The 26,905-nt window shown below is 36.4% G+C and overlaps 1 protein-coding gene across 1 annotated transcript in view; it reads right to left on the bottom strand.

Annotated features, from left to right (window-relative positions):
* Positions 1-964: 964 nt before the first annotated feature.
* Positions 965-26,905, bottom strand: part of GLIPR1L2 (GLIPR1 like 2) — a 39,841-nt gene continuing 13,900 nt past the window's right edge. The window contains exons 4-6 of the mRNA XM_070599975.1: positions 13,751-13,836; positions 2,149-2,175; positions 965-2,066 (exon numbers count right to left, since the gene is read on the bottom strand). Of these exons, the coding sequence (XP_070456076.1) occupies positions 1,747-2,066; positions 2,149-2,175; positions 13,751-13,836 (433 nt within the window). The 3' untranslated portion in view covers positions 965-1,746. The remainder of the gene's footprint in view (positions 2,067-2,148; positions 2,176-13,750; positions 13,837-26,905) is intronic.

The raw sequence follows: 26,905 nt of genomic DNA, 5'->3' as shown, positions 1-26,905 counted from the left end.
CAAAAGCCAGTGGTTTGTCTTCATTGGAATAGATACCTATTCTGACATCTTTTCTGGGTATGGGTTTAACTTTCTTGCCCTCAGAGTCTTAACTAACACCACCATGTATGGGTTTCCTGAGTGCCTGATCCACAGGAATAGGATACCACACAAACTAGCATCCTATCAGAGGTCTCACTTCACAATGAAGGATTTTCAGAAGGGGGGCCCTGATTTGGAATCCACTGGTTGAATTACACATCACTTCATGTAGAAACTTCTGGCTTGATAAAGCATTGGGATGGTCTTTTGCAGGTGCAGCTAACATGCCAGCTTAAAGGCAATACTCGATATTGCCTAGAGGAAGACTACATGGGACCAGGAACCAAGGGGTGGAAGCTGAAGTGGCCTCATTACCATCATGAGCAATCATATTCCATGAAATTACCCAGAAAGTTTGTTGCAGAGTAGACGTAGGAGAACAGAAGTTAGATATATAACAAGTTAGTCACAGCAGGAATGGAACACAGTATCAGGACGAATTTATACTTATAAATGCAGCAGAATGTTCGTAGATTAATTTGTTCTCAGTCCTAGGTTGAACCACTTCAGAGATCCAAAGTCAGTTTTCTCATTTAAAAAATGGAAGTAACATCAACTTTACAGAGTGGTTTTGGGTATCACATAATTACGTGAATTTATATATATATATATATAAAGCAGAGCTCTTGAAAAAAACAAACGAAAAACCAGAAACTACTGAACAGAGGATAGTTCAGGGCTTTTTTGTATAATTCTCATCTTGCCCCATTTAAGGACAGGCTTTTAACATAAGAGAGTTGATAAACAGAGTTTATACCTCTTTACATACTTTGCTATGTTAGGTAGTTTTATTCAGTTCATTTATTAGTCTTACAACTGGTAAGTAGTTAATTTATATTACTAATTTATGAATGTTTACTATACATATTGAATAACAAGTAAATAACTTTTTAAAAACTTATTTTATTTTATCACATAAACTTGGAAGCAGCCAGATTGCTCAATCACAGCTAAATTTTTGACATTTATTAGCCCTTGGTGGCAACAAATCACATAGCCTAGTAAAGAATTACAGCAAGGCTTTAACGAAATAGTAACATGAAGTAGAAATAATAAATTTGTCTCCTAACAGCATGTACAAGTACCATCTAAACCATTCCAAACACATATACAACAAAGGCAAATAATGATATTAGATGCATTCAAATCACATGGAAAACACCACCACCACCAATAACAACTGTTATAGTAATGATAAAACAGCAAAACCAAGTGATTAAATGGTCGTCCTGAACTTCAAATGGTCCTGAGCACCTTACATGGACAATCTTATTTAATCCTCAAAAAACTTATCACATTTAAAAAATATTTAAAACACAGAGATAGAAACACATTTAAGAAATAGAAATTCTCTCCTTCATCAGGTGACATAGTGAAATCTTAAGATTAATTAGACTGGTCAAATATTTTTTAGTATTTCTATCATCACATCTTTATCTGTTCTTAGTGTCCAAGAGCTTCCCTTATAATACTTACTAGAAAATACATGTTTTTGTTTATTTGTTTTCCAAATTTAAATTGGTTGAATAAGTATGAGAAAGAAGAGAATAAAAGGTATTGCAATAGTGGTTTGTACATATTCTTTCTTGTTAAAGCTCAGTGTTCTTGTTTTTTGGGTTTTTGCCTTTTTTGTATTATGCTTTTGTCCTACGATGGTGGTAAATCTTACCCCTCCTCTTCCTCCTCCTCCACTTTGTCCTCCTCCTCCTCCTCCTCTTTCTCTTTGTCCTCCTCTTCCTCCTCCTCCTTCTCTTTGTCCTCCTCTTCCTCCTCCTCCTCTTCCTTTTCTGGCTCTACTTCATTTACCTCAGGGGTAGATAACATCTGTTCTTCCAATAATATATTTGGAAACTGAGACTGTATCATCAAAACAACTGTGGCACAAAGTGAAAAAGATAGCACTCTCAGAAAGAAAATAAATATGCATAGTGGATCACAGACAACCGGCCGGGGCACTTCCCACCTTGGATACCAATATCGGTAATCTGTAAATAAAGAAGGAATTGGAAACTGGATTTCACATAAAGTAGTTAAATTGTTCAAGAAATAAAGGACAACAATACATACATATGGCTTGGTCACGCTCTGCATTACCTAGAAAGACAAAGAAAGTACATAGAGAATTACATAAAATTTCTTCTTTCTCTAGAATATAATTTTTCCAACAATAGCATCATCCTCCTAGTTCTCAGGCATCATGCCCTCATCTTTGATGTCCTCCCTCCAACCAGTAGCTAGTGATAAAGTCCAATACATTCTCTTTTAAGAGAAAGTCAGCCTGGCCTGCTAGAGAAGGCATGGAAGTATAGGAGCGAGGAGATGTGGATCCTAGCACTAACTCTAAATCTAGTACTAATTCTAAACTAGTCTCTAAATCATTGTGTCACCTTATATAAGTCACTTCACTTTGACCTCTAGAAATTGTTCCAGGCTCAATATTCTAGGACTCTATAACATCTCTTATTTTCATCTCCCCACCCCAGATCATTCCAAATTAATCTTCTGAATCTTCTCACTTTCCTCGGTGAGCTCTTATTTTCACAAGATTTCAGTTCTTCTTCATTCCTAGACAGCAAAGTTAACTCTATAGCCTGGGATTCATTGTTTTTGCTATCTGGCCCAATACTCTTCAAGTATTTTTCAGGAAATAAATTTCCTTTCCCCTGCACACCTGGGCAATGAAGGCCAGACAACCATTCCTGGATTCTGCCAGGAAGGAGAGTGGGAGGAAGAACGAGTTTTCGCATACAGAGAGCCCAGTGGCAACCAGGGGCTTTGTCTTGCAGTGGCAGTACCCTTAGAGGGAAAGTTGGAAATCGTGCTTCAGCATCTTGGAGAAGATGTTGGGTCTTTGAGGTTATTTTAGCCTTTTGTGCTTGGTCTTATTTATTCCTTCATATTTTAGGCAGTGATTTCTATTTTGGGGGTCCTTTTAAAAAAATTTTTACCATACAGTCTTTATTTTCTCTTCTTCATTCTGTGTATGTGTATCTATTGATTGCTTAGAAAGAGCAATGATGTAATTAGTACGTTTGTTCTTTGCATCTTCCTTTCTTTCTCATCACTTATTTTCACTAGGCATTCTTCTTTTACTTTTGCACTTGATTAAACATTTAAATACATTTAAATTTACTTATCTCTTTATTGTTGGATTTGTCAGCTTTAAATAATGTCTTTTGGCCCCTGGTTATAAAAGAGAAGGAAATTAAGCACATTTTTCTACCTCTCTTTTCTCCCAAGTTTTATTAGTTTCATCATTTGTATATTACATATATACCAGATATTTGTAAATTTATTATTTCTCTTTGTAGTTACAACCTTCTGATTTGTTTTAGTCTTTGCCTATCAATTAAGGTTCAACGCTTACAGACAGTTCTTTCAGTTCAGCTTTTCACTTTTCCATTCGTCTCCTCTTTTTGGTGAAAGTCATCCTCTAGGAGTTTACTGAGGAAGTGTTGATGAGAACTATGTACCACAAGTACTGCATGTTCCCACAATATTTGTTTGTTTGCTTATACTTAAATAATAGATTTGGCTGCCTACAAATTCTTGGTTCACACTTCTTGCCTTAAGGCTGATACAGGTATTACTCCATCGTCTCTTAGTATTGATTGTTATAGTAGAGAAGTTCGAGGCCAGGCTGAATTTTACCCCTCAATGCAGGACTGTCAATTGCCAACGCAGCATCACTACCACACCAGCGTAAAGTCAATTCTGTACTGTACAGCTGGAACAGGGAACTAAGTACCTTTCTGTGAATTCCTTTCTCTGTATAGCTTCAGGTTAGAGTTTGCTGATGAAAGAAATGCAAGTGAAATTTGGAAGATATAAGAGAAGTGGAGACCATCATTCTCCAGAGTTGGTTGTTAGACAAAGACCGGAATGGATGTGAGATTCAGTGGCTTCTTGGTAGAATGGGAAACTATTTGCTTTGCTGCCAAAAGCTGAGACAATTGGTGGGAGCTTTCTGAAAGATTCTTGAGAATTGCAGCAATTTCCTGGTGAGATTCGGAGAGCCACCTATTTTTGGTGCTTCAGACTAAGAGGTCTTCAGCATCTGCTTCCCTGACCCTTTGACTACAGTTTCTCTGCCCTTCCATGGTAACTTCTCTGACCTTTGCTCCCACGGAGTTAACAGCACTCATGTAAACTATGTTAAACACTATATTCTTGGAATACTTAGAGTGGCTGTTTTCCTGACTCAACCCAGACTGTTAAACTCTCTAATAAATGATTTTACATTTTTGCTTGGATACTTAAAGGATTCTTCCTTTTCTTCTAAGTTACTAGGCAGTATCTAAATAGTGACTGTTTAGTGTTATTTTTTCCTGGCACATAGTATGCACTTTCTTTTTTTTCTTTACAAGGTTGTCTTTATTTATTTTTTAATTGAAGTATAATTGACATATAACATCATGTTAGTTCTAGGTATATGACATAATGACTTGATGTTTGTATATTCTGCAAAATGATCACCACAATAAGTCTACTTAACGTCCATCCCCAAAGAGTTACAAAAATATTTTTCTTTTGATGAGAACTTTTAAGATCTACTCTCTTAGTAATTTCACATATGCAAAACAGTATTATTAACTATAGTTACCATGCTGTACATTACATCCCCATGACTTATTTATTTTATAACTGGAAGTTTATAGTAAACTTATAAGTTTATAAGTTATAACTGGAAGTTTTCAGCCCCGTCACTCATTTCACCCACTCCCTCAATCTCACCTCTGGCAACCACCACCAATCTGTTTTCTGTATCCATGAGTTTTTTTTTTTTTTTCTTTTTTAGATTCCACATATAAGTGAGATCATACAGCATTTTTCTTTCTCTGTTTGACTTATTTCACTTAGCAAATGCCCTCAAGGTCCATCCATGTTGTCACAAAAGGCAAGATTTCATTCTTTGTTATGGCTGAATAGTATTCCACTGGAGATACGTATATCACATCTTCTTTATCCATTCATCCATCAACAGACACTTAGGTTGTTTCCACGTCTTGGCTATTGTAAATAATGCTGCAATGAAGAGTGAACAGGGGGATGCACATATCTTTTCAAGTAAGTATTTTCATTTTCTTCAGATAAACACCCAGAAGTAGAATTATTGGATCATATGATAATCCTGTTTTTAATTTTTTGAAGAACCACCTACTGTTTTCCATTAGTGGCTGCACCAATTTGTATTTCATAGTATGCACTTCTAATGCTTAGATTCAAGAATTTCTATTTCTGAAGGTTTTTTTAATTATTTCTTTAAATATCTATATATCTATCTACAGCTATATTTTCTGTTCTATTATTTTGGTTCCGTTCTTTGGGGCCTCCAATTATTTACATGTTGAATCTGATTTACCTGTGCATATTTATAATTTTCTCCTTAATCTTTTAAATCCCTTGCTTGCATTTCTCAATCATGTCCTTCATATCCCTTATTGTGTTTTCCAGCATTTTTGGTTCCTTGCACTGTTTCCAATGTGATCTTCATTTCTGTAATGGTTCTACTTTTTTCTTTCAGGTTTTTCCTATGCTCTACTAGCAGCTTCATCTTCTGTTGTCTTGCTATATTTTCCTTGACCTTTGTATCTTTGCTTTGATCTCTTGTTTTAAGCTGCTATGTCAAGTTTTTTTGAAGATGGTACATCTGTTCTCATTTTCGATCTGTTTTTCTTTTGCCATACGCTTATCTGTTTTTCTCTTTTTCTTGGAGTTTTTTTGTATAGATAATGGATTGGTCTTTTTCAGTATTATTGTATTAGTTTAATTAGTTGGTTAACAAATTTCCACAAACTTAACAGCATAGGACAACACACATTTGTTATCTCACAGTTTCTGGGGTCAGGAGTCCAGGCATGGCTTGGCTGGGTTTCTACTTCAGGGTCTCACCAAAAAAACAAAACCAGAAACAACTCACTGGAAGGACTCAATAGCAAAATAGAGATGACAAAGGAAAAAGTCTGTGAACTTAAAGACAATAGATCAGTGTAAATGATCCAATCTGAAAGACAGAACAAAAATTTTAAAGAAAAATGAAGAGAGCCTCAGCGAAACTGTGGGACAGTGACAAAAAGTCTAACATTCATGTCATCAGAGTCGCAGAAGGAGAAGAGAAAGAGTGTTGTATTGAAAAAAATATATGAAGAAACAGTGGCTGAAAAGTTCCCAAGTTTAGAAAAAGACAAACCTACAGATTCAAGAAGCTGAGCATACATTATACAGAATAAACCCAATGAAATCCATGCTCAGACACATCATAATCAAACTTTCAAATAATCCTGAAAGAAGTCAGAGAAAATAACATTACCCATAAGGCAACAAGGAGTTAAATGTCTGTGGATTTCTCATCTAGAAACCATAGAGGCCAGGAGGAAGTAGTACAATATTTATGAAGTGCCAAAAGGAAAGAATTGTCAAGAAAAGAATTTTATATCCAGCAAAAATAACCTCCAGCAATGAAGAAGAAATAAAGACATTTCCAAATGGAGGAATCTTAAGGGAATTTGTAGCTAGCAGACCTGCTGTAAAAGAATTGTTAAAGTATATTTTCATATAGAGGGTAAACGATACCAGAAGAAAACCTGGAATATCAGGAATGCAGGGAAAGTCACAAAATGGTAAACAAAATAGACTATCTAGGTAAATATAATACACTATTCTTCTCCTCTTGAGTTATTTAAAATATATTTGAGAGTTGAAAACTAAAAGTTTAACATTGATGGCATTTTCAATATATGTAGATATAACATGTAAGATAACTACAGGATATAGAGGGAGGGTAAAGGGATCCATAAGGGATGGTAAGGTTTCCACATTCCAATAGAGGTGATAAAATATTGATTCTAAATAGACTGTAAAAAGTTAAGTATGCATGTTGTTACAACAACTAAAAAAATTATACAAAGAGGTATGTTGAGATCACAATAGATAAATGAACACTGAAAAATGTTTAAGTAACTCAAAGGAAGCCATAAAAAGGGAAATAGCAATTAAAAAAGAGCAAAAAAATCAGAAAACAAATAAAATGGTAGACTTAAATCCAAACATTTAATAATTTTATCAAATGTAAGTGGTCTAAATACATCAACTGAAACAGAGATTGTCAGAATGGATTGAAAAGATGGCCTAACTGCACACTTTCTATAGAAATATGGGCAGTTCAAAAATAAACAGAAATGAGCAGAAAGCTGAAGTTACATAGATTTATTTTTTTATATTTATATAGAAAAAACAGACCGGTGTAAAGAAAACTGTCAGGCATAAAGTGGGACATTACTTTTGATAAAATGGTCAATTCAGAAAGTGTAATGATTCTAATTGTTTGTGCATGTAACAACAGAATTTCAACATACATGAAGGAAAACTGACAGATCTGAAAGGGAAAATAGAAAAGTCTACAAAATTTCAACATACTTTTCTTAAAAATTGATAGAACAACCAGACAGAAAATTGTCATAGATATAGAAGGACAACACTATCAACAACAGAATCTAATCGATATTTATACAACACTATACCCAACAATAGCAGAATCACATTCTTTTAAAACCTGTCAAATATACACTAAAGTAGAATATATCTCAGACCAAAAATCACACCTCAAAAAATTTAACAGAACTGAAACCCACATGCCGTATGTTCTCTGACCACAATGGAACCAAACTAGAAATCAGAAAGATAACCAAAAGAGTTTAAAATACCTTTTACAACAGCTCCAAAAAACTGAAACACTTAGAGGTAGCTCTAAGAAAACATGTACAAAATCCTAATTCTGAAAACCAGAAAACATTGATGAAACAATACCCCAACAAATGGAGAAACAAATTATGTTTATGGATTGGCAGACTCAGTATAGTCAAAATCCATTCTCCCCAGATTGATCTATAGGTTTAATGCAATTTCTATCAAAATCCCAGAAAGACTCTTTGTTGACATAGACAAGTGTATTCTAAAACTTATATGGAAAGGCCAGGCACTAGCATAGCTGAAACAACATTTTAAAAGAAGAGTAAAGTAGGAGGAAACAGTCTACCTGATGTTAAGGGTGTATTATATTGCTAGAATAATCAAAATAGTGTGGGATTGGTGGAAGGATAGATACATACATCAAAGGAACAGAATAGGGAATCCAGAAACAGACCCACAGAAATATGCCCAACTGATTTTTGACAAGCGTGCAGAAGCAATTCAATGGTGAAAGGACAGTCTTTTCCACAAACGGTTATGGAACACCTGGTCTTCCATGTACAATCAAACAATCAAAGAACTTCAGCAAAAACCTCACATCTTATTCAAAAATTAACTCAGGGCCGGCCCCGTGGGCGAGCGGTTAAGTTTGCGTGCTCAGCTTCGGCAGCCCAGGGTTTCACTGGTTCAGATCCTGTGTGCAGACATGGACCACTCATTAGACTCTGTTGACGCGGCGTCCCACATAGGACAACCAGAGGCACTCACACTAGAACATGCAACTATGTACTGGGGGGCTATGGGGAGAAGAAGAAGGGGAAAAAGAAAAAAGAAGAAGATTGGCAACATTTGTTAGCTCAGTGGCTAATCTTTAAAAAAAAAAAAACCTCACAAGAGATCACAGATCTAAATGTAAAACTATAAAATTTTTAGAAGAAAACATAGGAGAAAATCTTTGAACTCTGAGGTTAGGTGAAGTGTTCTTAGGCATGGTAAAAGAAAAACAATCTGGAAAAGAAAAATTAATAATTTGGACTTTATAATATTTTGCTTCATGAAAAGATACTGTTAAAAAATGAACAGACAAGCTACAGACTGGGAGAAAATATTTTCAAATCACATATCAATCAAAGGATTTATATCTATAATATATAAAGAACTCTCAAAACTCAAAATAAACAATCCAACTAAAAAATGGGCAAAGGATTTGAACAGACGCTTCACCAAAGAGGATATAATGAGGTAAATAGTACACGAAAAGATGTTCCACATCAGCAGCCATTAGAAAAAGGCAAATCAAAACCAAAGAGATACGCTACACTACACACAAATGCAGATTAAAACCACGATGAGATACTACTACACTATTTTAGAGTGGCTAACGTAAAAAATACTGAGAACACCAAGCGCTCATGAGAAAACAAAGCAACTGGAATGCCCATACATTCCTGGGGGGAATGCAAAATGGAGCAGCTACGAAACCAATCTGTCATTTACCTATAATGTTCAACACATATTTACCATATGACCCAGGAGTCTCACTTCTGGGTATTTACCCTAGAGAAATAAAAACATATCCACACAAAAACCTGTAGACAAATGTTTGTAGCAGCTCTGTTCACAACTGCCAAAAACTGGAAACAACACAAATGTCCTTCAATGAATGAATGGTTCAACAAACTGTGGTATCTCAATGTAAGGGAATACTACTCAGCAAATAAAGAATAAACTATTAATATATACAACGACTTGGCTTAATCTCAAAGGATCATGCTGGGTGAAAGAAGCCAGTCTTCAAAGGTTACAAACTATATGATTCCATTTGTATGACTTTCTCAAAAAGACAAAACTAAAGTCGTGAAGAACAGCTTGGAGGATGCCAGAATTAAGGATGGGAGGGGGGTGAAATCATAAAGGAATAAACCAAGGGAGGTTTTATTTGGCCATGGAACTGTTTTATATCCTGACTTTAGTGGTGATAACTTGAATCTATACATATATGAAAATTCATAGAACTTTAAATAAATAAAATTTAAAAATGATAGCTTTATACTTTACAATATTATTTTTTACTTTAAATGCTATCTTCCTAGCTAGACTGTAAGTTCAAAGAGGGCAGGAAGTATGTCTCTCTCCTTACCATTTTACCCCCACTGCATGGTGCAAAATCTGGCACACAATTACCACTAAACATATGTTTGTTGATTAGCTAAATGAAAGAGTCCTTAGTGGCATTTTAATGAAAAATTAGGATAAGCTTTGTTGGAACCTACCAGCAAGATGCTATTTTAAACTGGAAATTCCTCAACCAAGCTTTTTGACCACATGATATTGCCCTAGATATTTCTACTTCTTCACTTTCCATTCACTTTCAACTCATGGAAGTTCGGTTGCTACCCTACTACTCCTCTGACATCTCTCTCAGGTCCCTAATGATCTCCGTATTGCCAATTCCATGAGCATGCTTTAATGAAAGGGTACACTTGGGTATCCTCTTCTCCTTGTCCCTCTCCTCCTGTTGCCCCCGTTCTCTTTCAGTATTTCTCATTGTTTTTTCCTAGGATTCCATTCTTGGTATACTATTGTTCTCTCCCTCTGTGTTGTACTGAGTTCTTCCTTTTTTATATTTTTAGTCTCATCTATATGCTAATAATTCTGAAATACAGCCATGATCTGTACCTTAAGTTTACTAGTCTTATCTACTCAGATGTTAAACAGGTACTGAAAGCTAAATAATGATCAAAACTGAACCCATCATCTATTTTCATATACTTCCTATCTCAATAAATTGCCATTGACCATTAGTCACGCAAACCCAAAACCTGATATTTATATTACACTCTCTTTTTCTCATGACCATATCATATCAAATTAGTCTCCAAGACTTGCTAACTTTGCTCCATAAATATTAATCAAATTTGTCTCATCATCTCTATTTCTCTGACAAATACTCCAAAATGGACTTCATTTCTCCCCTGGACTCTAACAAAAATCTTCAAACTGATTTGCTTTCCTTTGATTTTGCATCCTTCTTTAGAAATTTTTAAAAATTTAAAAGAAGCCCTAACTTACAAAAAAGTTGCAATACAAATAACTATTTTGAACCATTTTAATGAAAGTTGCCAATCTGATACCTCATCATCCCAGAGTACTTAGCATTTCCTACAAACAAGGACATTCTTCTACATAACCATATACAACCATCAAAATCAGGAAATTAACATATTTAAATTACTACCACTTAATCTTTAGACCTCATTCAATTTTTGCCAATTGTGCTAATAGCATCCTTTATAGCAAAAGAACCATGTTTGGAATCATGCATTACACTTAGTTTTCATGTCTATTTATTTTCTTCAGTATGAGACAGTTCTTCATTCTTTATTTAACATTCATGATGTTGACATTTTTGAAGATAACAAGCCACTTGTTTTGTAGACAAAACCTCAATTTTTTAAACAAATCTGCAATTTGGACTTACATGATGCCTCCTTGTGATTGGACTAGGTCATGCATCTTTAGTAGAAGTACCACAAAAGTGATGTTATGCTCTTCCCATTGCTGATGATGTTCACTTTGATCACTTTATTAGGGTGATGTCTGCCAGGCTGCTCCATTGTGAAGTTACTCTTTTCCCTTTAGTAATTAAGTATTTTTATGAGGAGTTACTTTGGAACTATGTAAATACACTGTTCCTCATCAAACTTTTAACTTATTCATCTATTAAATTATATTGGTATGAATCATAGTTTGTTTTATCCAATGAGTTAAAAATTGATTTGACCAGTGAGAGCCCTTTAAGATGGCTTCTGAGTCCTTTTGTGTCCTTTTTGTTACATATTCCATCACTCTTTGAGCACTTCCTTGCTTTCAGGTATAAAAAGATGTTCTGCGTTTATCTTATGCTTTCTCTGCCCCAGCCCTGGAAACCAACTTTTCTCCAATGAGCCCTGGTTCCTTTGAGTGCAGACTAGAATTTAGAAATCAAGATCTGGGTGCTAGTTGTGCTCATTGCTTTGGGGGTAGGAGGGTACTGCTCTAAGGCCAACTCAGAACAAGGGAATATATGTATGTATACACATACATATACAGATATTTACATCTATGTTTATTTACATTTGTTGAAATCCTTAAGTTCCCAAACCTCTAATTCCAATTCATCACAAGAGTCATGCTTGTTTTCTTCACTTAGATATTTGTACTCCATTCTCTGACAGTGAGAAAATTGTCTCCCATTATGCTTAATCGGTTTACTCATTTGATCAATCCCCCATGTGCTGCCAATCTCCCATCACTGCCTCTACTCTGCCCTAAATGGGTGCCCTCCTCATCCTGCTTGGGCTGACACCACACACTAGGCTGGTAGAGTTGCCAGAATTAGCAAATAAAAATATAGGATGCCTAGTTAAATTTGAATTTCCGAAAACAACAAATAATTTCTTAGTATAAGTATATCCCATGTAATATTTGGGATATATTTATAGTAAAAATATTTTTCATTTATCTGAAATTAAAATTTAGCTGGGCAGCCTGCATTTGATATGGCAACCCACAGGCTGATTTTCCACTTGGACTCCCTCCCACCACTCAGACTCTGAAACTCAGCTTTGGACTTTTCCAATGTGTGGCTTCCCCGCTTACTCCACCAGGCTCTGACCCCTCCCATGCCAGGCCACCTCCTGCACATTAACGCCTTAGTCATCTAGTCACCTAGTCACCTAGTTTGGACTCTGACACCTCATGTGAGGTCGCCCCTAAACATGGATGCCCCCTTACCTGCTTAGGTTTTAATATCTCTTGCCAGGTCACCCCTATGAGTCAATCCTCTCCTCATTCTGCTTGGGCTCCAACAGCCAGTGCCAGACCATCACTCCATGGAAGCCTTCCTCATTTGCTTGGGCGCTGATACTCTACGCCAGGCTTCTCCCTCCCACCTCATGTTGATGTTCTCCTCACCATGCTTGGGCTCAGACAGCACATATTGAGCCACCCCTGCACAGCCATCCCTTCATCCTGATCTGTCTCTGATATCCCAAGCCTGACCTTGTGCATGGACACTCACTTCACTCCACAAGGGCTCTAACTTCCTATACAAGGCCATACCCCACATGGACACTGTCCTCACCCTGCTTAGGCTGTCTCCCCATGTCCACTGCCTTGTATGGATCTCTAGTCATCCTCCTTAGGATCTCACATGTCACATCTGGCTCTCTGTGTGGATGCCTTCCATGTCCTGACCTACCTAATGGCTTTAGGACTGAATTTTTCAGGAAGCGAAAGGAAAGGGGACGAGGAAGAGCAAGACTTTGCATCCTGATTCAAGTGAAGCAAGGGCAGAAACATTAGGGTGGATTCACCCAGCAGTGGCATTATGCTGAAATTGTCCGCTAGTTTCAACACAAAAGCTAATATGTCCCTTCTTACTCTCTGAATTTATCCCCTACCGCATTCCTCTAAGCATCATGTATTCCAGGTATAATTATACTTTTCAACTATCTGCTCTTACATTTGAAAAAATTAAAAGAAAAATTTAATCAAATATATTTTCTACTTTTACCTTTTGAATATTTGGGGGGAAAAAATAAAAGAAAAGGCCATTAAACATTTGCTACTTTACTTCTTTTCTCTATATAAATATTCTGGAATATCCTATCCTTTAGAGCAGTCATTTTCTAACAGGCTGCTATTTCAGGAATCAGCTGTGAAGCCTTTTCAGGGTATAACTGTTAGTTCTCATTCCTTCTTTCTGGGATTCCGGTATGTCAGGGGCAGGAACAGGGGTGAGAGAGGGCAGAAAAGGCTGTGTAGTTTAGAAAAATCTAAAGATGATACTGTTTCAACCCTCCTTTGATAACATAATAATACCATTCTGATCAAAGGAACAATATTAACATGACAATGAAAAATGAGTGTTCAACACTTCATTTTCCTTGTTGTCCGATGCATTTTTTTCATATTTAAATCATTTTCTTTATCTTACTGCATAGAAAATCTGTGCATCTGTCATATCTGCTACATTGACTACAAATTAGTCCTGGTTTATAAGGCCTTCTTGTCAGAGCTCCTCTACAAAAAAGCAGAAAACATTTAGTTAGAAAAAGTCTCAAATATTATGTTATTTAAATAATATGGTTACCAATTTTTAATTAGTTTATAAAGGTGATTTAATTAATAAAATGGACTCAGGAAGTACTTAAATTGGAGATGTAATCTTTCCCTTCTTTTTTCCCCCAGAAAATAGGTTCTTCTGAAACTAATTCCCATGACCTTGGAACAAAGTACTGTAATTTAAGTATGAGTGAGTTTTAAAGCTTCTTTCATTTTCGTTTGTAACAAAATTTTCCTTTAAAAATGGATGTTATGGAATGTCTTATAATTAACTGCTTTCTGGTTGGCAGAAATGTACAAAAAGTTCTACAGAAATGATATTAATTTTCTGAAGAGTTTGCAAAATCCCGAAATGCCTATTGTCCCAAAAATCCAGCTGCATGGATTACTTTGAGGTCTACATGAAAAACACGTAAATATATAAACAAGCAAACAAATTTAAATGGGATTTACACAGTAGAAAGCAGAGGCGACAACTGAGAAATTATTACATCAATTGCCCAGAGTTAAGTAAGAAAAAGACGCCCAAAAGTAAATATGAATTGGGCAGCTTATACCAAGAAGATAGGATAAGAAAGATAGGGAAGATAGGGAGGGAAGATATTGTTCAGTGAGGGGAGGGTCATTAATCCTAGTCATTAAACAGGATTACTTATTAACTCAGTGTGTAACTGGAAGCTATAAAAACAAACATTAGGCATATATGTCCATGGTTAGGCCACTCTGGGCAATCTAGAAGAATGGCAAACCTAAGAAATACATATTCAAACACCTGAATATCAAATTCCTGACTCATATCTTATCAGAAGTTTTTGGTGACACCCAATAAGGTATCCGACACTCTTGAATGGTAAGCTTTCTGGTCCATCAAGGTCATCCAGAGGTTTGTAGTTATTTTCACTTCCCTAATTTCACTGCCCCACTAACAAACTATTTCAAGGAAGAAATGCATTTTGTTTACATCCCAGCCAGAACACTAGCCTTCCAGAATTCAAGAACTGATGTAGTCTCCTTTACCTAAAGCCTAGTCTACTTTTCCTGCCCTAATAACCCTCGATCACTGAAACAGACGCCTTCGAAACAAAAGCGGAAGTTATCGTGTCCTAAAACTGCAGGGATGGAGGACCCCTGCCCTGGTACCTATGCGAAAAGCTACTCACTGTAAAGACTGCCTGTAAAACTCGGAGCCTAGGCCAATCACCCTGTGATCATAATGTCTGATAACTGCAGCCTGGAATAACTCTGGAAAGGCAAATAAACCAATAAATATACAAATAAATACATGAATCAATCAATCAAAATAAATTCAAACTGTGCTAGAATACAATGGGCCTTTTTTCAAAGATCTGAATTTCATATCATTATTTATATTAGATAGCCAGAAATGCCAAGCTAATACTCTCCCAGGTCAATCTTCCTCTTGTTCGAGTTTCTAAGTTGTTTAACCTAAACCAGCTTGAGTCTGAGTCTACAGCACACTGCCACAACTACAACTGGAATCATTGGGCTGGATTAGGAGGAAGCAACAGGTAAGTATCTACAACAGCAAAGTGTATTGACATTTCACAGCTGCCCTGGCAGTGCCTGAAGAAACAGATGAAATTCTCCATTTCAGGCATTTGCCTTTTCCAAGAAGCAGCTGAGTGGTTCGCCGAGACCAAATCAAGACTCTGAATATAGTCCTCTGGAACTTTTCTTAGACTCATATCTGGCCGTACCTTCGGTATATTGCCATCTATAGGACATGTGTCCAGGCTCTAGAGAAAGACATGCTGCCCAGGTGGCTGAATGGGTAGCTATACCCATGTCCAACCCAAAGTCCATTAGAAGACCATTATTCAAATTTTATAATAGATCTACACTGTTCCAGAATGAGAACACAATTCTGGTGGTGATGGAAACTTTCATCGCCTACACTAGACCCATACCTGCCACCATTGTGTTTCTGAAGGAGGTAATCTAGCTCTATGGATCAACAATCCAGCAATTACAATTTGTAGGCAGGTTCTTCCCTTCAAAGTTCTCCACGTGCAGACTCACACAGTCTGTACACTGTCCACAGAACAATGGCCAGAGCGCATCAAACAGATGTTGATTTTTCCATCTCACACAGCCATAATAACTAGAGCACCTACAATAACTCCTTTCACTTTCACTTCCATTTATCATTGAGAAATACTACAACGCTGGCTTCTGGTTCATATCTGGACATCTGTAGGTTCCCAGGAAGACTTAAAGAACCCTTCCCAATAAGCTAGAGAAGAATACAATGCAATATGCAGCAAGAAAGATTATCTTTTAGAGATCCTATCTGGCTCTCTTTCTGATACATCTAATATATTTATCTTTGCCGAAACTCCATGACTACTTCCTGGACCTATTAAAGGTCAAGGAAAGCATGAATGCTGTTGTTTTCTGCCTCAAATTATCCCTGTACATGCAAAGCTGCCTTATTTTATATCACTTTCTGTAAGACTCAATTGGTCACATCTCCTCCCTTCACTTTCACATCCTGCAGCTAAAGGACTAGGGACCACAATTAAACACCAATAAAGCTCCTTTGAGGGTGATATTATTTAGCTGTACCATCCTCTAATCCTCCCCAAGATATCACCTTCTTTCTGATCATGAGGCAGGTGACTCAGCCTTTTTCAGTCAAAATTGTGCCATTCTCCCAGAATTTGGGACCTAGATGATTATAATATGCTTATGGATGATTCACCTAAGAACAACTTCTCTCTGTTACTGAATCTCTTCACCATCACAAAACTTCCCAATACTCCATTAATTGTCACTTTTGTAGCCACACTCTGGATCTTGTTATCCCCTACAACTGCTCCACTTCTGAACTCCAAAAATCACACATTCCACTCACTGACTGCAACCTCCTATCCTCCCAGGTTGCTCACTCATTTACTCCTGCCACACCTGTCCATTGATTTCACTGGTACCACAAGTGTATTTTCTCCCTGTCCATCCCATTGTCTCTTCTCTATCCAGCTTAGATCAATTGGTATGCATATTCTCTCACTAAAAACCTGAAACTCTCTTGCACTATTTCCCTTTACAATCACCTGACAAAACCCTAGTGTGGGGAAAAAAATGAAGGAATATTACAGTCTGCATGCTTCATGTCTGCTTCAGGGCTGCTGGAGAAAAATCATTAAACTAGGTTGAGAATCTTTCTATGGTTCCCTAGTCAGCTTGCTCTCTCATTTGCCATAATAACTATTTCAAACCTTCCCAATCTTCAATATTCCAACTTCACTGTCTCCCCCTTTATTCTCAGGACATGATCTGTCCTACTTCACAGAGAAACATAATGGCCTTCAGATTGGAACTTGAGAAATTTTCTGTCACGAAATATGATAAAACGTCTACCCCCTCTTTCCTTCCTTTTCAATAGAACTGAAGAACTGCTCCTCCTTCTTTTTAAGGCTAATCTCTTTAATACTATTCTATCTTCTCAGGGACTTGTACCTTAACACATACTCTGCCTTTATTCTTTATAAAGAGTCACTTTTATTCTGTATTAAATCCTTCAGGTCAATACTTAAATATGCTCACATCTTTCCCATTTTAAAAACAAAATAAAAACAACAGCAAAACCACCGTCAGTTCATTCCAACCTGGCATCAGTTTCCTCTTCTCCACAGAAATAGCTCTTCCTATGTTTATCAATGAACTTCTCTTTAAATTTGATATTTTTAAGTCCTTATTTTGCTTGTCCTCTTAGAATTTGAAGTTTTGGACTACTACTTCCTTCTAAAAACAGTCTTTCCCTCTTGTCGCCTATGAAACCATATTCTTCTGTTTTTTTCTCCTACCTGTCTGGCCATTCCTCTTAGGTCTTCCCTCCCACTTTATCTTCCTCTAAGTACCCTTGAATGTTGGCATGACATTCCAGAGGTCCTCTTTCTTCTCCTTTATACTTTCTCACTAGGCAATCCCATCTACTCCCATGATTTCAATTACCATACGTATTCTGGAACTCCAAATATTTGTTCTATGCTATGCCTCACTCATGAGTTTCTGACCTATATAATCACCGGCTTACTAAACATCTCAAAATAAGTATTCCACAGCCAACTCAAATTCATTATGCCCAAAATAGAACTCATCACCTTCCCTCTCAAAAGGTTTAGTGTTCCCCACTGGAGTTAAGGGCAATACCATTCATGCCTGAGTCATAAATCTGAGAATCTTCCTTCACTATTTCCTCTTTCTCATTACTTAACACAATGACCTACAAATTGTTATTTATACCTTCTAAAATGTCTTAAATACTTCTCCAATCTCAATCCAGACATCCTTTGCTGATATAAAAGTTAATAAATAAAGTAATACATGTAATATTTGTAAGCGTACAGTACACAGGAGAAAGCAGAATAGGGTAGCTTCAAAGGGGAGAAATGTCTCCATCCTCCACTTTCCATCTGTTTCCCCAAAGCTAACTTCTATTAACAGCTTCTTATGATTCCCTTCAGAAAAAGTTTTTCACAAAAATTCTCAGTACTTATATACTTGTGATAGAGATTGCTAGCCGTCAATCTAAATCTCTCTTGAAATACTCAAATAACAGTATTCTAGCTTGGCACGTTAATGCCTAGCCTCACTACATTCCTAATTTCCCTTTCCACTTAGATGTGGCCATGTGTTCCATCTTATATCCAATTGAATGGAAGCTGCAGTGAAGCATCACTTCCCACCTGGTGCTTTAGGAGATGGTCACGCTGCCAACGTGTTTCTTTCCTTTACTATGAGCTTGAGCTAGATTATATCTGTGACCTGGATTTGATCAGGCACACAAAGACCTTGTCCCCTGGGGATAGTGAAGAAACAAGATAGGAGCAGTCTGGGTTTTTGAATGACTAGTGGAGCAGAGCTACCCACTAAATTGAAATTTCCCATTTCTATCTTATTGAATCACTACATTTTCTTTCTTTTTATTGAGCTAACATTGGTTTATAACATTCTATAAATTTCAGGTGTATATTATCATATTTCAATTTCTGTGAATCACTACATTTTCTGGTAATATCAAATGCTATAACAAAAAGATGCAATCTTACTTATTATTATTATTCTACATCTTACTTTTTCACCTAACAAGTGAGACCTTTCCATATTGGTACACAAAGACAGACAATAGTCTTTTCAATGGCTACATAATAATGTACAGTACATTAATTGCTCAGTTCCCTATTACTGAGTCATTGGTTTTTTTTATTTCAGTTTCATGTTATTAAAACATGCTACAATATGTATCCTTGTATGTATATCTTGGCCAACTTTCATGAGGATATTAATAGTATAAAATCTTAACAAAGAGATTCTAAGTTCAAAGGTATGTATATTTTAAATTTTGTTATACTACTAAATACAGAAAGATTGAACCAATTCATTGTCCCTCACACGTGAAGAATATCAATTAAGCTTTTCTATATTCTCAAATGGATGAGTGGAAAGTGGTCACTTATTTTTGTTTTTACCTAAATTACTTCAATTATAAGTGAGATCGAGTATCTTTTCATGATTGATGACCATTTTCTTTTCTTTTCAGTAAATGATCTCTGTATATCTTCTGTACATTATCCTCTTGGGTTGTTTCTCTTTTTTTCTTTTCAATGTATATGAATTCTTTGTATATTAAGGAGACTAATTCTGCCATATATTCCACAAATATATTATTTTTCTTTGGCTATATTTATGATATTGCTTTAGCCATAAATTAGTTTTCAAATTTTATATAGTCAAATGTATACATATTTTCTGGATTTACGTTCTGCTTTGTAAGGCTCTAGGCTGTTTGCCAACATCTCTTCATTTCAGCTGGGCCCAAAGTGCAACTCTGTCTTCTTAGCACCGTGCAGCTTCTGAAATCTCTGTGCAGGTCTTCAGCCCTCAAAGCAACTGTTTCCATCTAATCCTTCCAGAAACTTGCCTTGAGATGTGCAGCTTAGGAGTTTGCCAAGGACCCACAAAAAATCTTTACACAGACTTTTGGGGGTCCTTCTTTGAAACCCCCTCTTCTTTGGATCCTGGTCCTAAATATCAGACACCTTATCATCAACAAACACTGATATATCCTTCGCACAGAAAACATACATTCTTTGCTTGGATTCTGTTTCTCTCACTATGGTTTGGAGAACACTCTCAGAGAGCAAAGCAAGGCAAATATAGGGGTCTCATTGAGTTCTTTTCTATTTGCATAGATCATAGCCCGGCATTAGTTGCACTTAATGCCTGAAAACAGTTATTTTATATGTTTTGCCTGGTCTTTATGGTTATTTTAAGCAGGAGACTAATTCTCGTAACAGCTTAATAATGTGCAGAAGCAAAGTGGATCAAATATTTACAAGTTCAAAAAAATAAAGAATTGGTAGAAGAAAATGTAGGATAATAGTATTTTGGGAAGGTTTGTCTAAGTATTACACAAACCTCAAAACCCATGAAAAAAAGTACTGATACTTTCTTCTACAATTAAAAAATATAACTCTTGAGACCAGCCCCGTGGCCGAGCGGTTAAGTCCGCGTGCTCTGCTTCAGTGGCCCAGGGTTTCGCTGGTTTGGATCCTGGGCACAGACATGGCACCACTTGTCAGGCCATGCTGAGGCGGCATGCCACAGCTAGAAGGACCCACAAGTAAAGATACACAGCCATGTACCAGGGGACTTCAGGGAGAAAAAGGAAAAATAAAATCTTGAAAACAAAATTGTTTTAAAAAATATAATTCTTTTTGGCAAAAATAAATTGGATTATAAATAAAGTCAAAAGTTAAACATCAAACTGGGAAAATATTTCCAAATTACATTACATGAAAGAGCTAATTTTCTTGCTATATAAAACTTCTACAATTGAAAAAAAATGTCCAACTTCAAAGAAAAACAGTGAATACATAGGAACAGTCAGGTCCTAGAAAATGAAGTCCAAATTTTCTGAGACCTACAAAAAGATACCCAAACTCATGCAAAACAGCAGATGAAAACTGAAAATACACTGAACTCTTAGTAGTAAACAGCAAAATGGTAGAAAATATATTATGTTAAGCAAGGAAGTTGAAAAATTGTCTCACATGTTGATGTAAAAGAAAATTTGTAATAGAAAAATGGTGTGAACATAATGAATAGATATTTAGTAATATCTATCCAAATTAAAAGTACACATGCTTTTTGACCTAGTAATTCCATGATTATGAAATCATATTACAGATACTAACTTATATGAGAATTACAAGTCCATGTGGACAATTATTGCTTATAATAAAAATAATAAAATAGCCTGAACGTCCATCAAAAGGAGAGCATTGTTTAAATAAACTTTTGCATATCCATTAAAAAAAAAAACCTGTGAAAGTCTTAAAAAGAATCTGGAAACTCTTTGTGTACTCAGATGGAAAGACTTCCAGTGCACATGATTAAGCAAAAAAAAATAAAGAATGCCACAGGAAGTGTAGTGTTCCTGTTTGAATTTTGGAAACACAAGCACACACACACATAAATAGATAAACTTTTGTATATGCACAGATATATTTTGTATATATATTTTAGGATGAAATACTGGGGAGGGTAACAGGAAGACAAGGATGGGGCCATCACTTTCTCTTGGCACCTTTGAATTTTTTATCATGAATATGTATCAAGTATTAATCATTTTATTAAAATGACCAAAAATTACAATCCATAGAAAGCAATGAGAAAGAGGCTCTATCATACAAGATCCTAAGGTCCAACAAGAATTGTAATTGGAGGAAAATATATAACTGCAAATATCTTCAATATTAAGTAGAATTAAAGATAAAGAAATGGTGTATATCTTAACCGAAACAGCAACATATCATAGTCTCTCCCCCTAAAAAATACTTGGAAGACTGAATATCTCAAAATAATGAAATAAAAAACAAAGGAATGAGAAAGGATACATAAATCCAAAAATCTTTCCTTTTGAAAGATCAATGAAATAGAATTAAATCCTCATGAGCCCCATTAAGCAAGAAAGGAAGACAAATATTCATTATTAAGAATTTCTCTACATTTTCTCTTCTAATTCTCTCCTGCCTTTTTCCAGATAGGACTTGCTCTTTCAATTCTTTCCCCAACCCTCGCCTGTTCTAATATATTCTATCAGTCTCTACTCATTGATGCATTTCTTTAGCTTATAAAAATGCATCAGCAACCAAAGTTATAAAACACAGCTTTCACTCAACTCTACACACCTACCCCATTTCCTTCTCTTCATTGCCAAACATTTGTATACAGTATTCTAAATTGGCAATATTTTTCAAACTGCAAGTCATGAACCATTAATAGGTCATGAAATCAAATTTAGTGCTTTTAATATGACAACCAGTATTTTAAAATATGAGCTACATTAAACGTTGCACTTAACTATGAATAAAACATTTCATATAACATTTTCATTTTATCATACATAGTAAGGATATGTACTGTTTTGTAAATCTTTTCTTTCAGTTATATACTGCGTTTCATAATTCTAACATGCACATCTTTTCATATTTTAACATCTCTGAAAAATCAAGACACATCTTAACATTGATGGTGTCTGAGAATCATTGCTGGTTGGCCATGAATGTGACATGGATGTCACGGCTCATTTGTGAACCTGTCAGAGCTCTTCATACTGTCATCACTTCAAATGTGTTAAATGCATTGTTTGCACTTTACGTTTAGCCTGTTATTCAAAATATCTAAAATGATTACAATATGATACATAGAATCACAAATTACTATGTATGCAGAAAACCATGGAAAGATAGCAAGCTTACATATAAGAGATTGATGAAAAAATAAGTCTAAATATTATTTTAAAAATCCGCCAGCACAGTTCTAGGTTCCTTCTTAGCTCACTAGCCTCTCTTTATACTCCTTTGCCTGAAGTGCAAATACTGTGGTGACACAGGGCTTAGTCCTAGTCTCTTCTGCTCCCTTCTCCACATGTACTTCCCCACAAGGTGACCTCCCTTAGGACTGTGACTCATTCTGCCTCAGGACTGTTATACCTGCAGACCTCACTACTTAGAACCCATCCTAGACCTCCATTCTAGCTCCTTCTCACAGCTCAATGTCTGAAACAGAAAGCTTGATCTTTCCTCAAGCTCTGCTCCTCTGCAAGTCTTCCCTATCTGATTTAGTGGCATCGCCATTCATCCAGTTGCTCAGACTAAAGACATAGGTATTGTCCTTTATCATTCCATTCCATTTACCGCTGAAGTCTAATCTATCAGCAGGCATTATTAGCTCTTTCTTCAAGCTGTGTCCTGAGTCTGGCCTCTCCTTGCCATTTCCGTGCCATGGTGGGCAGAATTCACGTCGTGATTCCAGGATGGGTGTTGGCAGTGGTAGAGGGGCTTCTTCCAGCACTCATTCTGGGGCATTGCCTCATGCCATCTTGTGGCTTTGCCATCCTCTGGGACATCTGAATTCTTCACCAGATCCCAGCCAGCAGATGAGGAAAGACCAAGAGTGTGATGGATCATGTAGGAAACTTTTAAAGGCCAGGCCTGGAGGTGGCCTATATTCCAGTGGCCAAACTCAGTCACACGGCCCTACCAAACTTCCAGGGAGGCTGTCTGCTCAAGAGGTAAAGAAAATGGTATTACCTGCCAGACTGTATTTTCTTAATTATTAAATAAAGAAAAATTTCTTTACTACATACTTTTGGACACTATAATTTATTTCTTTTAAGGGTCTAGCCCCAGAGTCAAGTCATTTTCCTCAATCCCAGATCTCTTACCTTCTCCAGTGGCCTCTTTTTCCCCCTAATACACATCTTCCATGCATCAAAGCTGACTGCTTCTGAATCTGTACCCAGGCTAATAGCTTCTATGATCTCAAATCTACTTTTACAACAGCTCCTTCCTATTTAAAATATGGATATGTGTATATATTTGGTTAATGTTGCCCCCTCCTTTTTTTAAATATTTCTTTCCCAACAGATTACAAGTGTTTTCTGGATAGACATCATGTAAAAACTGTGGACTTGCATGCCTAGTCAGTTTTTGGTGCACCTATTACAAACTTATATTTAATTAAAAAAAAGGTCCTGCAGTCACTGCAGATGCAACATGTCTAAAAATAAACAAATCCTTTTTCCTCCACCCTACATCTTTTCCTAGCTCAGTTAACAAAACTATATTATCACTTAAGCTTAAATTCTCATGATCATCTTTGATTCTACACTCTCCAATAACTAAGTTCAAGGCTAATCTAATAATACTGTTTTGTTTTTCTTAGAAATGTATGAGTCTTTATTTTTGAGACTGAAAAATAATCACTAGAAAATGATGTCGGTAAACATTGCTTTAGTTCACTTTTTCTGATATATTATAAGCTATCTTAATCTTTACATGGGCATCTTTATGGATTAAGAACATTTTCTTTTATTTATTATTTCTGTTCCATTAATTTTTCTCTATTCTTTAGGAGTACCAATTTGTAGATTTATCTGTCCTATATGATTCCTATTTTTGTTCATATATATTTTGATTTCTACTCCTCTTCTTTGTGTTCTGAGAATTTTTCTAAGGTTGTTGTTAACTCATATTTTCTCTATGGCCAATTCTGTTTTTATTCTTCCATTCTGTGTTAGTCTCCTGTGGCTACTTTAACAAATTACCACAAACGGGGTGGTTTAAAACAACAAAAATTTACTCTCAGTTCTGGAGGGCTGAAGTCCAAAATCAAGATGTTGGCAGGACTGTGCTCTCTCCAAGGGCTCAGGGGGAGAATTCCGTGACTCTTTCAGCTTCTAGTGGCCCCAGGAGGCCCTTGGTTTGTGGGTCTGTCACTTCACCTCTTCCTCCGTGGTCAGGTTGCGTCCTCCTCTCCTGTGTGTCCAGTGCTCAATCTCCCTCTCTCCTGTGAGAACACATGTGGAGGCTGTGCTCCCCCCTCAACATCCTCATCTCAATCACGTCTTTCGTCATATAAGGCAGTATTCACTCTTGCCATCTAAGTTACCATTCACAGGTTTTGTGAAGTAAGACCTGAATATATCTTTTAGGGGGCAGCCATTCAGCCTACTACACATTCCAATTTTCAATTTGGCTCTCTTATTTTCATTTCTACTCAGTATTTCATAATACTATGATGGATTGATTTTTCTACCAACTATTCTTAAGAAAGACAGCTATGACTGCCTATTTTGAGTATATATCAAATAAGGCTTGCACTGACTTAATATGTTCCAACATAGATCCTTCACAGGTAGACTTGCCAATATTTATATCAAAGGAAAAATGGGTGATAGAAATTTCAACAGGAGGGTGGAAAGAAGAGTAATGCTAACAACTGGCAGCTTCATCTTACCACTACAGTCACCAAGGGATACCCTCGCAGCCACTACTGTTATTCAGGGTACCAAATACCTTCAACCGTCACCTCTCCTTCCTCATTTTTTTCATTCTTTCAGAAGCATCTCATACAGTTAACCACTCTGGGCATCTTGACTGGAGTTCTTCACTTGGCTTCACTTTCTTACCAGCACTGCTTTGGTTTCCCTCTTACCTTGTTAGCCTCTCTTCATTCTCCTTTGGTCAAACATTGTAGTGCTCTCGCACTTAGTGCTTAAATTAAATTTCCATATGCACTCTCTGGGACGGTGATCTCATTCAAGACTATGACTCATGTCTACCTCAGGGCCCAGCAGTTCCTTCTACTTAGAAACCTATCCCAGACCTCCATAGAGCTAATTCCTCCTCATGATTAATTTACATTTCCCACATTTGTATTTCTACCTAGTGTCCAAACACAAAACACATCTCCTTAGGATCCTCAAAAAATTAAAAATAGAACTACCATATGATCTAGCAATTCCACTTCTGGGAATACATCCAAAGGAAATGAAAACACTAACTTGAAAAGATATCTGTACCCTGTTCATAGCAGCATTATTCACAATAGCCAAAACACAGAAACAACCTATGTGTCCATCAATGGACGAATGGATAAAGAAGTTGTGGTATATATATAATGGAATATTATTCATCCATAAAAAATGAGGAAATTCTACCATTTGCGACAACATGGATGGACCTTGAAAGCATCATGCTAAGGGAAATAAGTCAGACAGAGAAAGAGAAATATTGTATGATCTCATTTATATGTGAAATCTAAAAAAAAACCAACGAAACTCATGTCCATTCTTAATACAACAGCAAGAGTAACCATTTCTTTAAGTGTTCTTTTTGAAACATAGATGAGATGATGTCACTCACTTGCTTAAGACTTTCCCATGGCTTTGCCATTACTTAGAATAAATTCCAAAATCTTTAACGTGGTCTATGGTATTCCATTTTGTGTAGCTGTCACCTAACTCTCTACCTCAACTCCTACCTCTAAGCACATTATTCATTTCTCAAACATGCTAAACTCATTCAAGCTCAGAGATTTTATACGTGCTCTGACTTCTACCTGAAATACTCTTTAGCAATCTTATTGTTTGACTTTCAACTCAAATGCCACCTCCTTTTGCAACCACCTTATCTATATTCCCTACTAGTTATTCCCTTTTCACTTATCTTGATTTTTTTATGGTATATTTTATCATCTAATTCAATATTACTTATGTATGTATTCACTTATTCATTGTTTGCCTTCCTTCCAAGACTATAAATCAAATATGGTCAGTCGTTTTTGGTCTTGTTAGTAGATAGATCAGAGCCTTGGACATATGTGCTGAGTGCATAAATGAAGACTAGTGCCCCAGAGGAACCTCTTCCCTCCTCTGCACAAGTGTCCAGTCCTCTGAATTTTCAATACCAATCAGTAGTTAACTTTCAAAACTTCCTCCATGTAATTGATATGACCCCAATGCTTCCAGTCTGTGGGAATGAAAGGAAGCCTAAAAAGTTTTGCAAAGACTCCACATCCCAAACTTGTTTCACATGCCTGTCCGAATTCAGCAAAGCTTCCCATCAGGAAAGGGCCTTCTGAGTCTAATCCGACTTACATCACAGTTCTGTTGTTTCTCCTATCTCAGAGCATATAACCAGTAATCAGTAATCAT

This window comes from Equus przewalskii, chromosome 29, assembly GCF_037783145.1.
Source record: "Equus przewalskii isolate Varuska chromosome 29, EquPr2, whole genome shotgun sequence".
Classification (NCBI taxonomy): Eukaryota; Metazoa; Chordata; class Mammalia; order Perissodactyla; family Equidae; genus Equus; species Equus przewalskii.
The sequence above is the reverse complement of the archived record's forward strand: the minus strand, read 5'-3'. Positions and strand labels throughout refer to the sequence as shown.